The sequence below is a fragment of the Cherax quadricarinatus genome, chromosome 50 (genome assembly GCF_038502225.1).
Source record: "Cherax quadricarinatus isolate ZL_2023a chromosome 50, ASM3850222v1, whole genome shotgun sequence".
In the NCBI taxonomy this organism is placed as follows: domain Eukaryota; kingdom Metazoa; phylum Arthropoda; class Malacostraca; order Decapoda; family Parastacidae; genus Cherax; species Cherax quadricarinatus.
The window spans coordinates 20,488,692-20,515,124 of record NC_091341.1 but is presented as its reverse complement, the minus strand read 5'-3'; the positions used below and the strand labels follow the sequence as shown (position 1 = coordinate 20,515,124).

Sequence of the window (26,433 nt, the reverse complement as noted above, 5' to 3'; positions counted from 1 at the left end):
CTCTCTGTACCCATGTCTCTCCATGTACCCATGCATCTCCCTGTACCCATGCATCTCTCTGTACCCATGCATCTCCCTGTACCCATGCATCTCTCTGTACCCATGCATCTCTCTGTACCCATGCATCTCCCTGTATCCATGCATCTCCCTGTACCCATGCATCTCTCTGTACCCATGCATCTCTCTGTACCCATGCATCTCTCTGTACCCATGCATCTCTCTGTACCCATGCATCTCCCTGTACCCATGCATCTCCCTGTACCCATGCATCTCCATGTACCCATGCATCTCCCTGTACCCATGCATCTCCCTGTACCCATGCATCTCCATGTACCCATGCATCTCCCTGTACCCATGCATCTCCATGTACCCATGCATCTCTCTGTACCCATGCATCTCTCTGTACCCATGCATCTCCCTGTACCCATGCATCTCCATGTACCCATGCATCTCTCTGTACCCATGCATCTCCCTGTACCCATGCATCTCTCTGTACCCATGCATCTCCCTGTACCCATGCATCTCCCTGTACCCATGCATCTCTCTGTACCCATGCATCTCCCTGTACCCATGCATCTCCCTGTACCCATGCATCTCTCTGTACAAATGCATCTCCCTGTACCCATGCATCTCTCTGTACCCATGCATCTCCATGTACCCATGCATCTCCCTGTACCCATGCATCTCTCTGTACCCATGCATCTCCCTGTACCCATGCATCTCTCTGTACCCATGCATCTCCCTGTACCCATGCATCTCTCTGTACCCATGCATCTCTGTACCCATGCATGTCCATGTACCCATGCATCTCTCTGTACCCATGCATGTCCATGTACCCATGCATCTCTCTGTACCCATGCATCTCCCTGTACCCATGCATCTCTCTGTACCCATGCATCTCCCTGTACCCATGCATCTCTCTGTACCCATGCATCTCTCTGTACCTATGACTCTCCATGTACCCATGCATCTCCCTGTACCCATGCATCTCTCTGTACCCATGCATCTCCCTGTACCCATGCATCTCTCTGTACCCATGCATCTCTCTGTACCCATGCATCTCCCTGTACCCATGCATCTCCCTGTACCCATGCATCTCTCTGTACCCATGCATCTCCCTGTACCCATGCATCTCTCTGTACCCATGCATCTCTCTGTACCCATGCATCTCCCTGTACCCATGCATCTCCCTGTACCCATGCATCTCCATGTACCCATGCATCTCCCTGTACCCATGCATCTCCCTGTACCCATGCATCTCCCTGTACCCATGCATCTCCCTGTACCCATGCATCTCCCTGTACCCATGTATCTCCCTGTACCCATGCATCTCTCTGTACCCATGCATCTCTCTGTACCCATGCATCTCCCTGTTCCCATGCATCTCCCTGTACCCATGCATCTCCCTGTAACCATGCATCTCTCTGTACCCATGTATCTCCCTGTACCCATGCATCTCCCTGTACCCATGCATCTCCCTGTACCCATGCATCTCCATGTACCCATGCATCTCCCTGTACCCATGCATCTCTCTGTACCCATGCATCTCCCTGTACCCATGCATCTCTCTGTACCCATGCATCTCTCTGTACCCATGCATCTCCCTGTATCCATGTATCTCCCTGGACCCATCCATATCCCTGTACCCATGCATCTCCCTGTACCCATGCATCTCTCTGTACTCATGCATCTCTCTGTACTCATGCATCTCCCTGTACCCATGCGTCTCCCTGTACCCATGCATCTCCCTGTACCCATGCATCTCTCTGTACCCATGCATCTCCCTGTACCCATGCATCTCCCTGTACCCATGTATCTCCCTGTACCCATGCATCTCCCTGTACCCATGCATCTCCCTGTACCCATGCATCTCTCTGTACCCATGCATCTCCCTGTACCCATGCATCTCCCTGTACCCATGTATCTCCCTGTACCCATGCATCTCCCTGTACCCATGCATCTCCCTGTACCCATGTATCTCCCTGTACCCATGCATCTCCCTGTACCCATGCATCTCCCTGTACCCATGCATCTCCCTGTACCCATGTATCTCCCTGTACCCATGCATCTCCCTGTACCCATGCATCTCCCTGTACCCATGTGTCTCCCTGTACCCATGCATCTCCCTGTACCCATGCATCTCCCTGTACCCATGCATCTCCTTGTACTCCTGCACTAGTTGAGTACCATGGTTTCGGGGGGCCGCTGTCAGTGGACGACAAGAGGTGGGGGGCGCCGCTCCTCGCTGGCTTCCTCAAGGCTGGACTGGAACTAGGCTATGACATCATCGACCCCAACGGACCACAACAGATAGGTAAGCAAAAACTAGAGTCGCAAAGTTTCCTTTAAGAATCATCTAAATTTATGATTCTCTGGTTTAATATATATTTTATACGCTAATAAGTCTAGTTTGTAGCAATGATTGTAATTTATAGTGTCATATATCCCCTGGACCTCAGGATTCATCTAGTGTCATATATCCCCTGGACCTCAGGATTCATCTAGTGTCATATATCTCCTGGACCTCAGGATTCATCTAGTGTCATATATCTCCTGGACCTCAGGATTCATCTAGTGTCATATATCTCCTGGACCTCAGGATTCATCTAGTGTCATATATCCCCTGAACCTCAGGATTCATCTAGTGTCATATATCTCCAGGACCTCAGGATTCATCTAGTGTCATATATCCCCTGAACCTCAGGATTCATCTAGTGTCATATATCTCCTGAACCTCAGGATTCATCTAGTGTCATATATCTCCTGGACCTCAGGATTCATCTAGTGTCATATATCTCCTGGACCTCAGGATTCATCTAGTGTCATATATCTCCTGGACCTCAGGATTCATCTAGTGTCATATATCCCCTGAACCTCAGGATTCATCTAGTGTCATATATCTCCTGGACCTCAGGATTCATCTAGTGTCATATATCTCCTGGACCTCAGGATTCATCTAGTGTCATATATCTCCTGGACCTCAGGATTCATCTAGTGTCATATATCTCCTGGACCTCAGGATTCATCTAGTGTCATATATCTCCTGGACCTCAGGATTCATCTAGTGTCATATATCTCCTGGACCTCAGGATTCATCTAGTGTCATATATCCCCTGAACCTCAGGATTCATCTAGTGTCATATATCTCCTGGACCTCAGGATTCATCTAGTGTCATATATCCCCTGAACCTCAGGATTCATCTAGTGTCATATATCCCCTGAACCTCAGGATTCATCTAGTGTCATGTATCCCCTGAACCTCAGGATTCATCTAGTGTCATATATCTCCTGGACCTCAGGATTCATCTAGTGTCATATATCTCCTGGACCTCAGGATTCATCTAGTGTCATATATCCCCTGAACCTCAGGATTCATCTAGTGTCATGTATCCCCTGAACCTCAGGATTCATCTAGTGTCATATATCTCCTGGACCTCAGGATTAATCTAGTGTCATATATCTCCTGGACCTCAGGATTCATCTAGTGTCATATATCTCCTGGACCTCAGGATTAATCTAGTGTCATATATCTCCTGGACCTCAGGATTAATCTAGTGTCATATATCCCCTGAACCTCAGGATTCATCTAGTGTCATATATCTCCTGGACCTCAGGATTAATCTAGTGTCATATATCTCCTGGACCTCAGGATTAATCTAGTGTCATATATCTCCTGGACCTCAGGATTAATCTAGTGTCATATATCCCCTGAACCTCAGGATTCATCTAGTGTCATATATCTCCTGGACCTCAGGATTAATCTAGTGTCATATATCTCCTGGACCTCAGGATTAATCTAGTGTCATATATCTCCTGGACCTCAGGATTAATCTAGTGTCATATATCTCCTGGACCTCAGGATTAATCTAGTGTCATATATCCCCTGAACCTCAGGATTCATCTAGTGTCATATATCTCCTGGACCTCAGGATTAATCTAGTGTCATATATCTCCTGGACCTCAGGATTAATCTAGTGTCATATATCTCCTGGACCTCAGGATTCATCTAGTGTCATATATCTCCTGAACCTCAGGATTCATCTAGTGTCATATATCCCCTGAACCTCAGGATTCATCTAGTGTCATATATCCCCTGAACCTCAGGATTCATCTAGTGTCATATATCCCCTGAACCTCTGGATTCATCTAGTGTCATATATCTCCTGGACCTCAGGATTAATCTAGTGTCATATATCTCCTGGACCTCAGGATTCATCTAGTGTCATATATCCCCTGAACCTCAGGATTCATCTAGTGTCATATATCCCCTGAACCTCTGGATTCATCTAGTGTCATATATCTCCTGGACCTCAGGATTCATCTAGTGTCATATATCCCCTGAACCTCTGGATTCATCTAGTGTCATATATCTCCTGGACCTCAGGATTAATCTAGTGTCATATATCTCCTGGACCTCAGGATTCATCTAGTGTCATGTATCCCCTGTATTTCAGGATTCATCTAGTGTCATATATCCCCTGGACCTCAGGATTCATCTAGTGTCATATATCCCCTGGACCTCAGGATTCATCTAGTGTCATGTATCCCCTGTATTTCAGGATTCATCTAGTGTCATATATCCCCTGGACCTCAGGATTCATCTAGTGTCATGTATCCCCTGGATCTCAGGATTCATATAGTGTCATGTATCCCCTGGACCTCAGGATTCATCTAGTGTCATATATCCCCTGGACCTCAGGATTCATATAGTGTCATATATCCCCTGGACCTCAGGATTCATCTAGTGTCATATATCCCCTGGACCTCAGGATTCATCTAGTGTCATATATCCCCTGGACCTCAGGATTCATATAGTGTCATGTATCCCCTGGACCTCAGGATTCATCTAGTGTCATGTATCCCCTGTATTTCAGGATTCATCTAGTGTCATATATCCCCTGGACCTCAGGATTCATCTAGTGTCGTATATCCCCTGGACCTCAGGATTCATATAGTGTCATGTATCCCCTGGACCTCAGGATTCATCTAGTGTCATGTATCCCCTGTATTTCAGGATTCATCTAGTGTCATATATCCCCTGGACCTCAGGATTCATCTAGTGTCGTATATCCCCTGGACCTCAGGATTCATATAGTGTCATGTATCCCCTGGACCTCAGGATTCATCTAGTGTCATGTATCCCCTGTATTTCAGGATTCATCTAGTGTCATATATCCCCTGGACCTCAGGATTCATCTAGTGTCATATATCCCCTGGACCTCAGGATTCATCTAGTGTCGTATATCCCCTGGACCTCAGGATTCATCTAGTGTCGTATATCCCCTGGACCTCAGGATTCATCTAGTGTCGTATATCCCCTGTATTTCAGGATTCTCTGCAGCTGACTTGACAGCAGGTGATGGACGCAGGTTTTCAGTAGTACCAGCTTACCTTCGTCCTGCACTCGCCCGAGGCAACTTACATATTGTGTCCAAGGCGCACGTCACACAGGTGGGTAGTTTATAGATCTATGTTAACGTTATATAGATAGTTTTTTTCTCCTACAGAGACGATCTGTATGTTTACCTTAACTTTCAATTACTCATGTCATTACACTCAAAACAATTCTTGAAAACCTCCAAAACAATATTTTTCTCGACACAAAGTTCCAGCAGATAAAACACAGCAATGACAGACTTTTTCTCTAAGGTTGATGGACTGATTACGTTATCTTCGGCACCACGTCATCTGTCTCTGTATTTGACTGAAGAAGTCTACCGTGTAGACGAAATGTTTCAGTCAACAATAAATACCCAAGTGTTGCATGTGTCTTACTCGTCAACGAGTCAGTATTATATAATCTTTGAAGAACTTGCTACCAAAGACTGGCGACGATAGTGTTATAGAAAGACTAATGTGTAAATTATGTTGGTAAGATAATAGATGCAGTTCAGAGGACAGATGAATGTTGCCGATATACATAATTTATTAATTTAGTCAGAATGAGGCAAGACAGGTAAATGAACAAGTGTATAAATCTAGGGGAGAGTGGGTAAGGAAGGTGTATAGGAGGTTATGGAGAAGCTTTTTTGAGACGTGAGGATTTGAGTATCCTTCATTAAGAGATAATATAAGATTTGGTTCGGATTTTTAACCTCGGGGGGTTAGCCACCCAGGATAACCCAAGAAAGCCAGTGCGTCATCGAGGATTGTCCGTCTTAACAAACCATACCACGGGCGGGGATAGAACCCGCGATCAGAGAGTTTCAAAACTCCAGACCGTCGCGTTAGCCACTGAGCCAGCTAGCCATAATAAGATCGCGGGTTCTATCCCCGTCCGTGGTATGGTTTGTTTGCAATCGTGTCATTACGATTTCGTTAGTCATTGTCCGTCTTATTTCCATTGGGGTCCTTAAATCTTGTCCCCCAGGATGCGATCCACACGAGTCGACTAACACCCAGGTACCTACTTGCTTGCTAGGTGAACGGGACAGCAGGTGTAAGGAAACACGCCCAGTGTTTCCACCCATGCCGGGGATCAAAACCACGGACACTCAGTGTGTGAGGCAAGTATGTTGCCGACCAGACCACGGGCCACATTCGTGTGAAATATCTGCCACCGGAGCGTAAACATGAGAAAATCTATGAATGGATTCAGCAGTTGGTTAGCGGAGCTTGCTTGCGCTCTGAAGGTGGTTATTATAATTATGCGGGAGCGCTAAACCCGTAGGGATTATACAGCGCCTGTGGGGGGATGGAAGGTATTCAGGCTCAATTCAGGGAATTGGAGCACAGATCCAGTTCCCTAGATCAAGAGCCCCTCACCAGCATCAAGGAACCTCCCTTGACGGGGTAGGTGGGAAGTACATTGTGGTGAGGTTGCTGTGGTGGTAAGGTTGCTGTGGTGGTAAGGTTGCTGTGGTGATAAGGTTGCTGTGGTGGTGAGGTTGCTGTGGTGATAAGGTTGCAGTGGTGGTGAGGTTGCTGTGGTGGTGAGGTTGCTGTGGTGATAAGGTTGCTGTGGTGGTAAGGGTGCTGTGGTGATAAGGTTGCTGTGGTGGTGAGGTTGCTGTGGTGATAAGGTTGCTGTGGTGGTGAGGTTGCTGTGGTGGTGAGGTTGCTGTGGTGGTGAGGTTGCTGTGGTGGTGAGGTTGCTGTGGTGGTGAGGTTGCTGTGGTGGTAAGGTTGCTGTGGTGGTAAGGTTACTGTGGTGGTAAGGTTGCTGTGGTGGTGAGGTTGCTGTGGTGGTAAGGTTGCTGTGGTGGTAAGGTTGCTGTGGTGGTGAGGTTGCTGTGGTGGTAAGGGTGCTGTGGTGGTAAGGTTGCTGTGATGGTGGGGTTGCTGTGGTGGTGAGGTTGCTGTGGTGGTAAGGTTGCTGTGGTGGTAAGGTTGCTGTGGTGGTGAGGTTGCTGTGGTGGTAAGGTGACTGTGGTGGTAAGGTTGCTGTGGTGGTAAGGTTGCTGTGGTGGTAAGGTTACTGTGGTGGTAAGGTTACTGTGGTGGTAAGGTTGCTGTGGTGGTAAGGTTGCTGTAGTGATAAGGTTGCTGTGGTGATGAGGTTGCTGTGGCGGTAAGGTTGCTTTGGTTGTGAGGTTGCTGTGGTGGTAAGGTTGCTGTGGTGGTAAGGTTGCTTTCGTTGTGAGGTTGCTGTGGTGGTAAGGTTGCTGTGGTGGTAAGGTTACTGTGGTGGTAAGGTTGCTGTGGTGGTAAGGTTACTGTGGTGGTAAGGTTGCTGTGGTGGTAAGGTTACTGTGGTGGTAAGGTTACTGTGGTGGTAAGGTTGCTGTGGTGGTGAGGTTGCTGTGGTGGTAAGGTTGCTGTGGTGGTAAGGTTGCTGTGGTGGTGAAGTTGCTGTGGTGGTAAGGTTACTGTGGTGGTAAGGTTGCTGTGGTGGTAAGGTTGCTGTGGTGGTAAGGTTACTGTGGTGGTAAGGTTACTGTGGTGGTAAGGTTGCTGTGGTGGTAAGGTTGCTGTAGTGATAAGGTTGCTGTGGTGGTGAGGTTGCTGTGGTGGTAAGGTTGCTTTGGTTGTGAGGTTGCTGTGGTGGTAAGGTTGCTTTGGTTGTGAGGTTGCTGTGGTGGTAAGGTTGCTGTGGTGGTAAGGTTACTGTGGTGGTAAGGTTGCTGTGGTGGTAAGGTTACTGTGGTGGTAAGGTTGCTGTGGTGGTGAGGTTGCTGTGGTGGTGAGGTTGCTGTGGTGGTAAGGTTGCTGTAGTGGTAAGGTTGCTGTGGTGGTAAGGTTGCTGTAGTGATAAGGTTGCTGTGGTGGTGAGGTTGCTGTGGTGGTAAGGTTGCTTTGGTTGTGAGGTTGCTGTGGTGGTAAGGTTACTGTGGAGGTAAGGTTGCTGTGGTGGTAAGGTTACTGTGGTGGTAAAGTTACTGTGGTGGTAAGGTTGCTGTGGTGGTGAGGTTGTTGTAGTGGTAAGGTTGCTGTGGTGGTGAGGTTGCTGTGGTGGTAAGGTTGCTGTGGTGGTAAGGTTTCTGTGGTGGTGAGGTTGCTGTGGTGGTGAGGTTGCTGTGGTGGTGAGGTTGCTGTGGTGGTGAGGTTGCTGTGGTGGTGAGGTTGCTGTGGTGGTGAGGTTGCTGTGGTGGTAAGGTTGCTGTGGTGGTGAGGTTGCTGTGGTGGTGAGGTTGCTGTGGTGGTGAGGTTGCTGTGGTGGTGAGGTTGTTGTGGTGGTGAGGTTGCTGTGGTGGTGAGGTTGCTGTGGTGGTGAGGTTGCTGTGGTGGTGAGGTTGCTGTGGTGGTGAGGTTGCTGTGGTATACTGGGTCACTTGCATTGTGCTGTCTATGTACTTCTGGAAGATCATCTGTTGACTGACTGCCGGAGAGTTTTGTTTCTCTGGGTCCGTCTACCTTGTTTTACCTGACCTTAAAATTGATGATAAATTAGACACATGTGCAACTCTTGGGTATCTTTATTGAGGAAACGTTTCGCCACACAGTGGCTTCATCAGTCCATACAAAGGAGAATCTTGAAGAATAGGAGGAGAATGAGGTAATCAGTCCCTCAACCTTGAGTCGATGTGGTCAGTCCATCAATCTAGGTATATTTCTACACCATAGGAAAGTTAGCACAGGCACCTCTGTGACCACAAATGCAAGTTTTTACAGACGAATCTCCAGTTGGATGAATCTTATTGTGGCTAGCTGGTCTAGTGGCTAGCGCGACGGGCTGGAGTTTTGAGACTCTATGACCGCGGGTTCAATCCCGGCCGGGGGTATGGTTTATTTGCAATCGTGTCATTACGATTTCTTGAGTCATGTTGACGGCAGTGAAGGGACTTGAGCTAGAGTTCGTCACGGCCACGCTAGCTGGAGATTCGTCTGTAAAAACTTGCATTTGTGGTCACAGAGGTGCCTGTGCTAACTTTCCTATGATGTAGAAATATACCTAGTTGGATGAATCTTATTGTGGCTAGCTGGTCTAGTGGCTAGCGCGACGGGCTGGAGTTTTGAGACTCTATGACCGCGGGTTCAATCCCGGCCGGGGGTATGGTTTATTTGCAATCGTGTCATTACGATTTCTTGAGTCATTGTTTACTACACACGGGGCAATGCCCGGGGGGGGGGGCGAGGGGCACTTCCCTCCACACTGATTATGAACTATTGCTCACACTGTACTGCCGAAAACAGTGTTATTTTGGACAAGTAGAAATGTCCTCCTCTATGTATTTCAGCCATGTTTGATCGGAAAGTAAAATCTATTAATAGTTTAGTCTCGAAATATTCCATAAAATAAATTAGGATTAGGTTAGTGAACTTCTTACTGTGAAAAGTGACTGGTCAAAACAGTTACAAACAGTTTAAATGACTTGTGTTTATACTGGCTGATCTAGATTCAAGTTAAGCAAGACTAGTTTGTGAAAGTTAGACTTTGACCTCACGTCTGGGAAATTATCATATGTCAAATTTTGCCCAATTACCAAGTTTAACCTTTAAGTGATGGTGTGGAAGCTAGCTTTCATCTTTCATCAGTATTTAACTTTGTTGGGTTATGCTAGGTTAAGTCTACATCATGTAATTTTACTGTACCTGTGGAAAATTAAATTTGCCTGGATGTATCTCATTAGATACATACCAGTAAATGGTAACAAAGATAATTATTCTTTATCAAGGTTACAGAGACAAGTAGGAATTTTAGGACACCTAGGTCGCAAAAAATGTCCTCCTTCGATACCTACGATAATCTATCTATCCACAAGTCACTCTGGACCTATATTAATTTCAAATGAAATATACATCAGGAATTCTGATAAAAACATTAATATAAATATGTGGACTGTACATTAAATTTAAAATGTGAATACATATACATTGAAGGAGAATTTATAATAATAAGACTCGCCAATTAGTCTGGAGATTACGATGTGTCATACTCAAAACCCCCCTGCCTAATTTATGAAGAAAATACTGGCCAGAATTTCAACATAAATAGACAACTTAGCTGGGGTTCCAAAGCTGTCCTGTCCATCTGCTTAATGCTCACGTTATGCAGGGCTGCAAATCCAACAATTTCGGCTCCTATTTGAGAGATTTTAAGCCCAATATAACCCCTAGAGCGACGAAAATTCTTCCAATTTTCACTAGCGTTTGTCTCGGTCAATTCAAAACAATGGCGACTCTTCCCCAGCGATGCTCACCCATCGCTGGTTCTTTATTTATTCACAAATTAATTTTTATTACCTACAATATATGCCATCAATTTACATACAAAATATATTGTATTTTTGGAAAATATACGGTATTTTCTACAGTACCCATGATATCTTTGTGCCCTTCAGTTCATTGTAACAAATTTGTATATTATGTCTCTAGACCTGAATATATGTCTCTAGACCTGAATGTATGTCTCTAGACCTGAATATATGTCTCTAGACCTGAATATATGTCTCTAGACCTGAATATATGTCTCTAGACCTGAATATATGTCTCTAGACCTGAATATAACTTATTAAACCTTAATCGCTGGTCAGTTTTACTTAGAGAAAAGTTTGGGTTGATTTTGACCTGTGTAGATTCCAGATTGACATTTTTATTGAGGAAATTTCCCACAGGATGGGTATGGGGGGCATAATAAGATATTAAACTAAAACTAATATGGAAAATTAAAGAACTAGATTTGATAAGATAATTTTTGAGTTGCTCATCCGATAAGTTTCAAACCTTCAATCCGATAACTTGACAATGAAGTTCTGCTTCGAACTTAGTGTATAATGGGATATTTATCTATGTGAGATAATTACAGACTACTTTTTCAGTTCGGCTTTAAACATTTTAAACTTGTGTTGCTGAGTGGAATGTTTCAATTTGTGTTGTGTTGTGTATGTCTTAATTTGTCCCTCTTTTATTAAAGAAACTGGAATATTAGCCTCCCTGTGATAACTTGTGGCTGCCTCTTTTGACACTAACTACATTACTAAATTATGCCGCACTCTGCACTATTCACTTCGCGATTATTGAGGTAAAGGGACCAGGGTTATACAACACAGAGATACATTTCTACGATAGTGCAGCGCGCAACACACACCTACAGTAGTCAGTATTCAAATTTCAGTACAGTATAGTAAGACCAAATTATTATTTCCATGATGTGTTTTCTTGCAGATTCTGTTTGATGATAAGAAGCGAGCAGTTGGAGTCACATATGAACACCTGGGCAAGGTCAGTCTTAGTGTATACATCTCGTTATTCATATTTTTAGCTGAATAATGTGGTTGATCAGACCATGATCTACTACGAAGCCTGGTCTCAGACAGAACCGTGGGGGCGTTGATCCCCCGAAACCATCTCCAGTCTACTCCAGTGGCCCGGTGGCTTAAGGCTAGAGTCCCTGAATTTTGGCCAACTCTTTTATTTTCAACCAATTTTTTTTATTTTTGGTGTACATTTAGAGGTTCATATGTAGAAGAATGTGACAAAGTTTCAGTATGATTAGCCAACAAACAACAGAGAAAACAAATATTTCAGTGACTTCATATATGGCAGCAAAGTATGACAAAATGGCACTTCGAGTGGCACTTCCGACAATCCCAACTGTTAGAATACATCTGACACTAATTTTGGATGCATATGTTTCATCTAATATATCTTATTATCATGGAAAAAAAATACATTTGATAGACTTTTTTGCATTCACCAAAATATCTGCCTTTTACCTCCCACAAAATCAAAAATATTTGATATATTCCAAAAAAAGAATCATCAGATTTTCAAACACACCTTGTTTTATATTGTCAGTGAAAATCATTTCAATACAATCATTAATAATGGTGTACTTTAGCGAAATATGTGAAAAAGTTACTTCCGAGATATAGGCCTAGAAAACGTCGGCAGGCCTACCGTCTCAAAAAATTTTTTTTTTGCGCGGAAATCGGGTTTTTTTTGGTGTATTTCTTAGTAAACTGATGTTCTAGTGCAGTTATCCTCTTCAAAACACCGTTTTCTATCACTCACATACCAAACAATAGAACAAGGAGACCAGGAGTAACACATTTATATCGAAATATTGCTGGTGGACTCTCGCTATATTATGGCCTATTTTATTCAGTCTAGAGTATATAACATGTTTGTTTGTTAATTATAGTGTTTATTATATCATATTAGATCAATTCTGATAGATAAATAAGCCGTATAGTTGATATATAAGCTGATATAAACGTAATAATGAAGTGATTTCACCTGGCACCATCTGGAGGGGGAGTACTGCCGAGTGTTCTCAGATGGCTCCCTATTGGCTGGCACTCTACTGATAAGCTCCACCTACTCTTATATGATGCCAAATAATCAATTATTATATTAGAAAGAATAATGCAAAGGAAAAGCAATAAAAAACAAGGAAAAAATTCCAAAAAATACTTGGGTTGAGAACAGACGCGCTACCTACATCGTCGTTACCATACCTGATATAAATGACTATAATTTCTTGTAGAAACGTCTTAGAACATTGATTCTTGTACCATTGTGTTACTAGGATCCCATGGTAGAAAAAGTGTTATGCTTAGATTCCACTCACATGACAGGAAAAGACTTAATTATTGCATCTATTAAAGTAAAGAAAGAGGTATACATAAACGAGTGTCTTACCAAAAAACGTCAGAACCTCCTGTATAGAGTCAGAAAACTTAAGCGGGAGAATAACGACACAATACACCAATGCTTCACACGGGATGGGAAAATTCTTGTTAGGAAAACAAATGTAGGTCAACTGTACACAATCACGAACGAGAATGATCTATCACGATTTCTCAGGGATACTAATCTTACAGAGAATAACTAAACAATGTCCAACTTAAAAGCCTACGTAGTGTAGTGTACGTTTTGCTCCATTATTGTTCAAATTTCATTGTACAATCTCTTAGTAATTAAATAATCAACTACCTCATTTTGTGATTTTACTAGTTAGCATAAGTCACCTTATGTGATTTTCTTACTTACTATTGTTCGCTTAAACATTAGCTGAATTGATACTTTCTCTGTCCATATTACTACCCCATATTTTTTAAATACTATCAATTGATATTACTTACTAAAATTAATAAATATCATTTTTACTAAAATTTCAATTTACTCTTAACATTTTTGACATTTAATAACCATTACTTGTCTAATTACCTTAACCTGTTTTAATACCACATTTACTATCCTAGATTACTCTTAATTACCTTGTACTGCCATATAACCTCAAGTATAACTACCAGTGCAATATTGAATGAAATAAACATTACTTTTTCACTTTTTTGTAATCATTATTACTTACTAAAATTTTATTAAACACCATATTTACTACCAGTCAATTTTACTTTTGTACATTAAACATTATTTTATACTTCTCATAACATTTTGTAGCCAAATTTTCAAGTTTTTATATTCAACTCCAACCTTTATATTATCCCTTGTACCTGTGTACCTGTCTACCCTCTTACTATCATATTATAATCAAGACATTACCATTGTTATTTTTTTACTATTATTCTTTTGGTACCTTAATTGTGAATTTTATTTTGTCAATTTAAATCTAGTTTTAATCTTGATCTTGTCAACAACCTATACCAGACTCTAGTGCAATTGCAAGTACCATTTCAAATTGTATTTTTATATTATAAGTTTATATTATAATTCCTACCATCTGTCCATTTAACTTTGCTTACCATTACTTAATTTTAGTCCCTTATATATTTTCTCCTTTATTTTAGCTTTATATAACTATCCTAGTTTATATATTCACAATTGTTAAAATAATCAATGTGCTATTCTTAGGTGCTAAAGTAGAATAAGTTCACAATTTTGCCATTATATTCCAGAGCTCATTTATTTGATTACCACTTTATTGTTCACCACAACCTATATTAGTCCCTTTTATATTATAATTTTATACTATAATTCTAACTTTAAAAAATTACCTTTATAGTACTACCTACTATCATATTCCCAAGCTCCACTATTTGATCATCACTTTATTTGTATTAGTCCCTTAGCTCAATATTTTACATTTGTTAAATAATCCAGGTGCTATTTTTTAGCTTAAGACTATTTACTTTGTTTTATACTTAATTCAAACTATAGATTCACTACAAATCTTATGATTACAAGCATTTATTTATTTATTTATTTATTTAAAAATTTGTGCACACATACAGAGGTACAAAAAATACAGAAAAGAGCAGTATGCCAAAGCCACTTATACTATGCATAGCATTACGGGCTGGCTTAAAATTAACTTAAGATGAACTAAGCAATGATGACATCGGTGATAAAACTTTAATGTAAACAGATTACTATAAAGCACAAGTGAGTATTACAAAGACAGGTCATATGGTTGTATGCATTGTTGTACATTCAGTAGAATGGAGTATTCTGTTAGGTAGTGTATTTAAAAAATAATAAAGTTAGATTGGGTTTTAGGTTTAACATTTATGTGATATAATTGTGAGAAACATTTAAGATATACAATTTATAAGGTTCAGTTATTCAGTATTTATTTGGTTTTGGGTGAGTAAGTGATCTTTGAGAAGAGACTTGAATTTATAAACAGGTAGTGTTTCTTTTATATTTACAGGTAATGAGTTCCAGATTTTAGGGCCTTTTATGTGCATTGAGTTTTTGCATAGTGTGAGATGGACACGAGGAACATCAAAGAGTGATCTGTGCCTTGTGTTATGGTCATGTGTTCTGTTGAGGTTGGCAAGGAGATGTTTGAGGGGAGGGTTAATATCAGAGTTAAGTGTTCTATGTATGTAATAGGTGCAGTAATAAGTATGAATGTTTTGTATGGTGAATAGGTTTAGTGTATTGAATATTGGTGGAGTGTGCTGCCTATAGTGAGAATTTGTTATCATTCTAACTGCAGCCTTTTGTTGGGTAATTAGTGGTCTGAGATGGTTACTTGTTGTTGAGCCCCATGCACAAATTCCATAGGTGAGATAGGGGTAAATAAGAGAGTGATATAGGGCCAGGAGGGCTGACTGTGGAGCATAGTACCGTATCTTCGATAGTATGCCTACAGTCTTGGAAATTTTCTTAGAAATTTGTTGTATATGTGTATGAAATTTGAGTCTATTATCAAGGTGGATTCCTAAGAATTTTCCCTCTGTTAGCTTTGTGATAGGTGATCCGTTTATCATTATGTTAAGAGGGACATCTGTAGCTCTGTTACCAAACTGAATGAAGTAGGTTTTGTCAATGTTTAGTGTAAGTTTGTTAGTCCTCATCCAGGTAGATATTTTCTGTAATTCTGTATTTACAGTATTGGCTAGCGTGACTGGGCTCGGGTGGGAGAAGACGTATGTAGTGTCATCTGCAAATAGTGTGGGTTTGAGTAATTGCGAAGCATTTGGTAGGTCATTTATGTATAGGAGAAAGAGAAGAGGGCCAAGGACACTTCCCTGTGGGACACCAACTGTAATTGGTTGTGCAGAAGAGTTTGCCCCATTTGCATACACATATTGGCTTCTGTTGCTGAGGTATGACTTGAGGTAGTTGAGGGAGTGCCCTCTTATACCATAGTGTGACAATTTTACGTGGAGCAAGTCATGGTTAACTGTATCAAAAGCTTTACGTAAGTCAATGAAGATCCCCAGTGGGACTTCTTTTTTCTCTATTGCAGTGTATATATGTTCTAGCATGTGTATAATAGCATCATTAGTATTTTTATTTGGCCTGAATCCAAATTGGCAGGGGTTGAGTATGTTTTGGGAGATAAGGTAGGAGTAGATTCGTTTATGAATTAATTTTTCGAAGATTTTTGAGAGAGGGTGTAAGTTGGATATTGGCCTATAGTTATTCAACTCTGTTTGGTCTCCTCCTTTGTGGATCGGGGTGACCCTTGCTATTTTGAGTACTGTGGGGAAGGTGGAGGATTCAATGGATTTGTTAAAGAGTGTTGCAATGATTGGTGATAGCACTTGTGACACTTTTTTGTATATAAAGGGTGGTAAGGTATTTAAATCTCCTGCCTTGTTTTTTAGCGTGTTGATAATAAGGGAGACTTCGTATGGGTTAGTCGGAGCTAGGAACAGTGTGTTCGGGTAGTTGCCAGTGAGGTAGTCATTTGGTGGGGTATCTGAGCTATTTAATGACTTAAATGAATCAAACAGTAACTGTAATTACTACACTGCAGAACAATCAAAGGCACTTCTCAGTGCCAACAACAACATAACTATATTTAACTACAATATCAGATCTTTAAGCAAGCATTACGATGACCTCATAGCATTACTAAATTCCTTACATGCCAATATGTCCATCATTACACTAACTGAAACCTGGCTAAAGCCTGATAGTACAGATGTCTATGCCATTCCTGGTTACACAGCCATACACAACTGTAGGCCAGACCAACAAGGGGGTGGCACAGCCATATACTACTCAGACCAACTAGAATGTATCACTAATACTTGCACAAGGGATGAACATGGGGAATATATAATAGCTAAATTCAAATCCAAGTACCTACAAAAACCTCTCACATTGATTAACATCTACAGAGTTCCACAGTCAAACATTAGCCAATTTAGTCAAAACCTAGGAAGTATGATAACTGATGCACGCATGAACAAAGATCACTTACTACTCTCAGGTGACTTCAATATAAATCTCCTGCAAGACCAGGACCCACACGTTACTGAATTCACAAACACAATGAGTAACTGTATGTTACTACCAACAGTAACAAAACCTACAAGAGTTACAGAGACTAGTGTTTCCCTACTTGACCACATCTGGACCAACACCATATCCCCTTTAAAATCAGGCATAATTACAGATAATACCACAGACCACTACCCTACTTTCCTCATAACAACTCTTGGTAAACTACCCCAAGACACTACTAAAGTCACCTTCAGACTTCACAATGAGGCAGCCATTAATAACTTCACAACAGCAATAGCAAACATTGATTGGCACACTGAGCTAGAAACCTATACGGATATTGACGAATGTATTAATAATTTTCTAAAAAAAAACCAATACCTCTATAACAAGCACTGCCCTAAAAAAACTAAACAGATGACAGCTAAGAGACTGAACAGTCCCTGGCTAACACCCAGCATTCTCAAATCCATAAATACAAAACACCAATATGAAAAACAGTACAGAATGGGTCACATAACCAGAGACCAAACAAAACGTTACTCGTCAATCCTAACCAGCCTGATAAGAAGGGCAAAAAAATTGTATTATGAGAACAGATTATCCAACTTACGAAGTGATATAAAAAAGACCTGGAAAACCCTATCAGAAATTCTGGGAACAAAAAAGATATCACGAAATAGCGAAATAAAATTAGCAAAATCAGATGAACCCCAACTCCCACCAACAGAAACTATAGGACAAAACCTTGCCAATAAAATGCCAAGCTCAGATACCCCACCAAATGACTACCTCACCGGCAACTACCCGAACACTCTGTTCCTAGCTCCGACTAACCCATACGAAGTCTCCCTTATTATCAACGCACTAAAAAACAAGGCAGGAGATTTAAATACCTTACCACCCTTTATATACAAAAAAGTGTCACAAGTGCTATCACCAATCATTGCAACACTCTTTAACAAATCCATTGAATCCTCCACCTTCCCTACAGTACTCAAAATAGCAAGGGTCACCCCGATCCACAAAGGAGGAGACCAAACAGAGTTGAATAACTATAGGCCAATATCCAACTTACACCCTCTCTCAAAAATCTTTGAAAAATTAATTCATAAACGAATCTTGAGGTTTCTAAACCTGTAATCCCTGGAACGCAGGAGGGAGAGATACATGATTATATACACCTGGAAAATCCTAGAGGGACTAGTACCGAACTTGCACACGAAAATCACTCACTACGAAAGCAAAAGACTTGGCAGACGATGCACCATCCCCCCAATGAAAAGCAGGGGTGTCACTAGCACGTTAAGAGACCATACAATAAGTGTCAGGGGCCCGAGACTGTTCAACTGCCTCCCAGCACACATAAGGGGGATTACCAACAGACCCCTGGCAGTCTTCAAGCTGGCACTGGACAAGCACCTAAAGTCAGTTCCTGATCAGCCGGGCTGTGGCTCGTACGTTGGTTTGCGTGCAGCCAGCAGCAACAGCCTGGTTGATCAGGCGCTGATCCACCAGGAGGCCTGGTCACAGACCGGGCCGCGGGGGCGTTGACCCCCGAAACTCTCTCCAGGTAAACTCCAGGTAAACTCCTACCTTATCTCCCAAAACATACTCAACCCCTGCCAATTTGGATTCAGGCCTAATAAAAATACTAATGATGCTATTATACACATGCTAGAACATATATACACTGCAATAGAGAAAAAAGAAGTCCCACTGGGGATCTTCATTGACTTACGTAAAGCTTTCGATACAGTTGACCATGACTTGCTCCACGTAAAATTGTCACACTATGGTATAAGAGGGCACTCCCTCAACTACCTCAAGTCATACCTCAGCAACAGAAGCCAATATGTGTACGCAAATGGGGCAAACTCTTCTGCGCAACCAATTACAGTTGGTGTCCCACAGGGAAGTGTCCTTGGCCCTCTTCTCTTTCTCCTATACATAAATGACCTTCCAAATGCTTCGCAATTACTCAAACCCACACTATTTGCAGATGACACTACATACGTCTTCTCTCACCCGAGCCCAGTCACGCTAGCCAATACTGTAAATACCGAATTACAGAAAATATCTACCTGGATGAGGACTAACAAACTTACACTAAACATTGACAAAACCTACTTCATTCAGTTTGGTAACAGAGCTACAGATGTCCCTCTTAACATAATGATAAACGGATCACCTATCACAAAACTAACAGAGGGAAAATTCTTAGGAATCCACCTTGATAATAGACTCAAATTTCATACACATATACAACAAATTTCTAAGAAAATTTCCAAGACTGTAGGCATACTATCGAAGATACGGTACTATGTTCCACAGTCAGCCCTCCTGGCCCTTTATCACTCTCTTATTTACCCCTATCTCACCTATGGAATTTGTGCATGGGGCTCAACAACAATTAACCATCTCAGACCACTAATTACTCAACAAAAGGCTGCAGTTAGAATGATAACAAATTCTCACTACAGGCAGCACACTCCACCAATATTCAATACACTAAACCTACTCACCATACAAAACATCCATACTTATTACTGCACCTATTACATACATAGAACACTTAACTCTGATATTAACCCTCCCCTCAAACATCTTACCAACCTCAACAGAACACATGACCATAACACAAGGCACAGATCACTCTTTGATGTTCCTCGTGTCCATCTCACGCTATGCAAAAACTCAATGCACATAAAAGGCCCTAAAATCTGGAATTCATTACCTGTAAATATAAAAGAAACACTACCTGTTTATAAATTCAAGTCTCTTCTCAAAGATCACTTACTCACCCAAAACCAAATAAATACTGAATAACTGAACCTTATAAGTTGTATATCTTAAATGTTTCTCACAATTATATCACATAAATGTTAAACCTAAAACAGAATCTAACTTTATTATTTTTTTTTAAATGCACTACCTAATAGAATCACTACCTAACTGAATGCAACCATATGACCTGTCTTTGTAATACTCACTTGTGCTTTATAGTAATCTGTTTACATTAATGTTTTATCACTGATTTCATCATTGCTTAGTTAATCTTAAGTTAATTTTAAGCCAGCCCGTAATGCTATGCATAGTATAAGTGGCTTTGGCATACTGCTCTTATCTGTATTTTTTTGTACCTCTGTATGTGTGCTCAAAGAGTTAAGCTATTTTTTGGTATATATAACTCAATTTCCATAATTTTTCGATTTTTGGTTGAGCGCGCGCGGAAAATAAGATAAGATAAGATTTCGTTCGGATTTTTAACCCCGGAGGGTTAGCCACCCAGGATAACCCAAGAAAGTCAGTGCGTCATCGAGGACTGTCTAACTTATTTCCATTGTGGTCCTTAATCTTGTCCCCCAGGATGCGACCCACACCAGTCGACTAACACCCAGGTACCTATTTGCTGCTAGGTTAACATGACAACAGGTGTAAGGAAACGTGTCAAATGTTTCCACCCGCCGGGAATCGAACCCGGGCCCTCCGTGTGTGAAGCGGGAGCTTTAGCCACCAGACCACCGGGCCACCCAGACCACCGGGCCGCCCACATGCTCCAGCTCCCGCTTCACACACGGAGGGCCCGGGTTCGATTCCCGGCGAGTGAGGACATTTCGACATGTTTGTCATGTTCACCTAGCAGCAAATAGGTACCTGGGTGTTAGTCGATTGGTGTGAGTCGCATCCTGGGGGACAAGATTGAGGACCCCAATGTCTGGAAAATCTTCCAGCTCCTGCACCCAACATCTTGCTCCTGGGGGATTTCAACTTAAGGCACCTAAAATGGAGGAATATAGCAAATAATATTGCTGCAGTAATAACACCAGGAGGCAGCTCTGATGAAAACTCACACTCACACGAGCTTTTAAATCTCTGCACAAAATTCAATTTAAACCAGCAAATAATAGAGCCTACTAGACTCGAGAATACACTAGACTTCATCTTCACTAACAATGATGATCTGATACGAAATGTCACCATATCAAAAACAATATACTCAGATCACAACATAATTGAGGTTCAGACATGTATGCGCGGAGCCCCAGTCCGACATAATGAGACTAGTCACAAGGGAGCATTCACCGAATTCAACTTCAATAACAAAAACATAAAGTGGGACCAAGTAAACCAAATCCTAACTGATATAAACTGGGAAGATATACTAAGCAACACAGACCCCAACTTATTCCTAGAACAGATTAACTCGGTGGCGCTCGATGTATGCACAAGGCTTATTCCTCTAAGAAAAAGGAGGAGTAGATGTAAAATAGAAAGGGACAGGCGCTCCCTTTACAGGCGACGGAAAAGAATATCAGAGCGGCTAAAAGAGGTCAATATACCTGAAATGCGTAGGGAGACACTGGTCAGAGAAATAGCAAGCATCGAACTTAAGCTAAAGGAATCTTATAGGAGTCAGGAATCGCGGGAAGAACTAAAAGCCATAAACGAAATCGAAAGAAACCCAAAGTATTTCTTCTCCTATGCCAAACCAAAGTCGAGAACAACGTCCAGTATTGGGCCCCTACTTAAACAAGATGGGTCCTACACAGATGACAGCAAGGAAATGAGTGAGCTACTCAAGTCCCAATATGACTCAGTTTTTAGCAAGCCGCTAACCAGACTGAGAGTCGAAGATCAAAATGAATTTTTTATGAGAGCCACAGAATTTGGTTAACACAAGCCCATCTGATGTTATCCTGACGCCAAATGACTTCGAACAGGCGATAAATGACATGCCCATGCACTCTGCCCCAGGGCCAGACTCATGGAACTCCGTGTTCATCAAGAACTGCAAGAAGCCCCTATCACGAGCTTTGACCATCCTATGGAGAGGGAGCATGGACACGGGGGTCGTCCCACAGTTACTAAAAACAACAGACATAGCCCCACTCCACAAAGGGGCCAGTAAAGCAACAGCAAAGAACTACAGACCGATAGCACTAACATCCCATATCATAAAAATCTTTGAAAGGGTCCTAAGAAGCAAGATCACCACCCATCTAGAAACCCATCAATTACACAACCCATGGCAACATGGGTTTAGAACGGGTCACTCCTGTCTGTCTCAACTATTGGATCACTACGACAAGGTCCTAGATGCACTAGAAGACAAAAAGAATGCAGATGTAATATATACAGACTTTGCAAAAGCCTTCGACAAGTGTGACCATGGCGTAATAGCGCACAAAATGCGTGCTAAAGGAATAACGGGAAAAGTCGGTCGATGGATCTATAATTTCCTCACTAACAGAACACAGAGAGTAGTAGTCAACAGAGTAAAGTCCGAGACAGCTACGGTGAAAAGCTCTGTTCCACAAGGCACAGTACTTGCTCCCATCTTGTTCCTTATCCTCATATCTGACATAGACAAGGATGTCAGCCACAGCACCGTCTCTTCCTTTGCAGATGACACCCGAATCTGCATGACAGTGTCTTCCATTGCAGACACTGCAAGGCTCCAGGCGGACATCAACCAAATCTTTCAGTGGGCTGCAGAAAACAATATGAAGTTTAACGATGAGAAATTTCAATTACTCAGATATGGCAAACACGAGGAAATTAAATCGTCATCAGAGTACAAAACAAATTCTGGCCACAAAATAGAGCGAAACACCAACGTCAAAGACCTGGGAGTGATCATGTCAGAGGATCTCACCTTCAAGGACCATAACATTATATCAATCGCATCTGCTAGAAAAATGACAGGATGGATAATGCGAACCTTCAAAACTAGGGATGCCAAGCCCATGATGACACTCTTCAGGTCACTTGTTCTATCTAGGTGAAATATTGCTGCACACTAACAGCACCTTTCAAGGCAGGTGAAATTGCTGACCTAGAAAATGTACAGAGAACCTTCACGGCGCGCATAACGGAGATAAAACACCTCAATTACTGGGAGCGCTTGAGGTTCCTAAACCTGTATTCCCTGGAACGCAGGCGGGAGAGATACATGATTATATACACCTGGAAAATCTTAGAGGGACTAGTACCGAACTTGCACACGAAAATCACTCACTACGAAAGCAAAAGACTTGGCAGACGATGCAACATCCCCCAATGAAAAGCAGGGGTGTCACTAGCACGTTAAGAGACCATACAATAAGTGTCAGGGGCCCGAGACTGTTCAACTGCCTCCCAGCATACATAAGGGGGATTACCAACAGACCCCTGGCAGTCTTCAAGCTGGCACTGGACAAGCACCTAAAGTCGGTTCCTGACCAGCCGGGCTGTGGCTCGTACGTTGGTTTGCGTGCAGCCAGCAGTACCAGCCTGGTTGATCAGGCTCTGATCCACCAGGAGGCCTGGTCACAGACCGGGCCGCGGGGGCGTTGACCTCCGGAACTCTCTCCAGGTAAACTAGCAACTTTATTTTGAATATTGTCTTTTAAACATATCCCTGAGGTATCCCGGTAATAACTGCCCAAGAACCGAGCAGCCAATTAATGGTAGGTAAGCAAGTTGCAAGTTTTTGTCCTGAGTACAGTCGTAATGAGTTGTGTGTCTGTAATCTCTGAACTACTGCCCCCCCCCCCGTGGGATAAGTATGGGGGTGAATAATAAAGTCGTTCAACAAAAATCACTGGTCTTTTGTTGCAGGTTCGCACTGTGTTGGCAAAGAAGGAAGTAGTGGTGTCAGCAGGAGCTATTGGTTCCCCTCAGTTGCTGATGGTGTCAGGTGTTGGCCCATCTCAGCACCTCACTCAGCATGGGGTAAGCTTATTCACGTATAGGTACACAAATACAGTTACATAAATGGTCATACGTAGCAGTACATATGTAGATTACCTAATATTAACGTACTTTCCAGCCAAAGATTATGATTTCGGCTTTTAGTCTTTGTAATACTCATTTGTGCTAAATTGTTATCTGTTTACAATAATGTTTTTACCACTGAATATATCATAAAAATAAAAATAAAATAAAATAGTGGTGACTTGTCTCAGACAAGCTGACTGCACTTAATTATTGCAAAAAAAAAAAATCGGCTTGAACATAGAGAATTGTTATATTTTATTGATGTTCAGTACCGTACTGTAATACTAATTTAGGCTGACCTGAAATGGGTTGGGTGAAATTAACTTAAAATGAGATTAATTTTACAAATGTTAAATTAAGATTCCTAGTTAATGTTGGTGGCGATAAAGGGCAGTAGACCCTGAAAGTGGCAGTGATGTACAAGGTATTTATCTTGCAATATGCTTTTATAGTTTATTATTCGCGATTCTGAGTGCAGTGTTCATGATTCTTAATATCTAGAATATAACTTCCGTCACAAGCAAGGGCGCCACGAGTACATTGAGAGACAACACAATAAGTGTCCGGGGCCCAAGACTGTTCAACTGCCTCCCAGCATATATAAGGGGAATTACCAATAGACCCCTGACTGTCTTCAAGAAGGTACTGGACAAGCACCTAAAGTCAGTACCTGACCAGCCGGGCTGTGGTTCGTACGTCAGCTTGCGTGCGACCAGCAGTAACAGCCTGGTTGATCAGACCCTGATCCACCATGAGGCCTGGTCTCAGATCGGGCCGCGGGGAGCGTTGACCCCCGAAACCCTCTCCAAGTAACTGACAAACTTGTGAATTGGCATTTAAAGATCTGGGTTCAGTATCAACACGAGGAGAAAGGTTGGATATGTTGCCCTTATTCCCTTAAGAGTAAATAAGTACTTGGCTGTTGACAGGTGCATCCTGGGGAAGGGGATCAATGAAAATAAGTCACAATGATTGGTTTTCTTGGGTTACTTGAGTTATTAACCCTCCGGGATAATTATGCAAAGAAAATATTCGAAGCTACCCCATTGTACCCCTCAAGGAAGGTTCCTTGATGTTGGTGAGGGGCTCTTGATTTAGGGAATTGGATCTGTGCTCCAGTTCCCCGAATTAAGCCTGAATGCCTTCCACATCCCCCCCCCCCAGGCGCTGTATAATCCTCCGGGTTTAGCGCTTCCCCCTTGATTATAATAATAATAATAATACCCCATTGTAATTAAACTAGTCCATAAATAAATTCCTCCATAGTTAATTACTTTTTATGCCATATAATTAATCTACTTCCCGAAATAATCTCAAATCTAGGGGACATTTGCAATCCTAGTTTCTAACACCATATTGACCTTTGAATTACAGTTTGCCATTTTCAGTTTGCAAATGGAATGAGTTTACATCATTCTGCGACCAATATATGTCACACAAATGCAATTGTTGTTTCTTCTTGATAGATACCAGTGGTGGTTGACCTGCCTGGGGTGGGCAGCAACTTGCACGACCATCCCTCAATCTTCGGTCTCACCTGGACAGTAAAACCAGGGTCTGGTATCACTCTCTTCAATCTCGTCAATCCTGTACACATCAAAAACTACATCAACAACAGACAAGGTTTATTATTATTCTTTATAGTTGTGTTTGTGAACTTGGCTCATGAAGTAACGATACACAACTAACCATACACAACTGTAGGCCAGATCAACAAGGGGGTGGCACAGCTATATACTACTCAGACCAACTAGAATGTATTACTAATACTTGCACAAGGGATGAACATGGGGAATATACAATAGCTAAATTCAAATCCAAATACCTACACAAACCTTTCACAGTGATAAACATCTACAGAGTACCACAGTCAAACATTAGCCGTTTTAGTGACAACCTAGGAAGTATGATAACTGATGCATGCATGAACAAAGATCACTTACTACTCTCAGGTGACTTCAATATAAATCTCCTGCAAGACCAGGACCCACACGTTACTGAATTCACAAACACTATGAGTAACTGCATGTTGCTACCATCAGTAACAAAACCTACGAGAGTTACAGAGAATAGTGTTTCCCTACTAGACCACATCTGGACCAACACCATATCCCCTCTAAGATCAGGCATAATCACAGATAATACCACAGATCACTACCCTACCTTCCTCATCACAAATCTTGGTAAATTACCCCAAGACACTAAAGTCACTTTCAGACTTCACAATGAGGCAGCCAATAATAACTTCACAGCAGCAGTGACAAACATTGACTGGCACACTGAGCTAGAAATCTGTACAGATATTGATGAATGTATTAATAATTTTCTAAAAAAGACCCAATACCTCTACAACAAGCACTGCCCCAAAAAAACTAAACAGATGACAGCTAAGAGACTGAACAGTCCCTGGCTAACACCCAGTATCCTCAAATCCATAAATACAAAGCACCTATACGAAAAACAGTACAGAATGGGTCACATAACCAGAGACCAAACAAAACGTTACTCGTCAATCCTAACCAGCCTGATAAGAAGGGCTAAAAAAGTGTATTATGAGAACAGATTATCCAACTTACGAGGTGATATAAAAAAGACCTGGAAAGCCCTATCAGAAATTCTAGGAACAAAAAAGATGTCACAAAA

At 42.0% G+C, this 26,433-nt stretch overlaps 1 protein-coding gene across 1 annotated transcript in view; it reads left to right on the top strand.

Moving 5' to 3' along the window:
- Positions 1-26,433, top strand: part of LOC138854145 (glucose dehydrogenase [FAD, quinone]-like) — a 77,705-nt gene that overhangs the window by 24,233 nt on the left and 27,039 nt on the right. Inside the window, exons 5-9 of the mRNA XM_070095496.1 lie at positions 2,180-2,314; positions 5,330-5,451; positions 11,545-11,601; positions 23,632-23,745; positions 25,257-25,413. Coding sequence (XP_069951597.1) covers positions 2,180-2,314; positions 5,330-5,451; positions 11,545-11,601; positions 23,632-23,745; positions 25,257-25,413 — 585 coding nt within the window. The remainder of the gene's footprint in view (positions 1-2,179; positions 2,315-5,329; positions 5,452-11,544; positions 11,602-23,631; positions 23,746-25,256; positions 25,414-26,433) is intronic.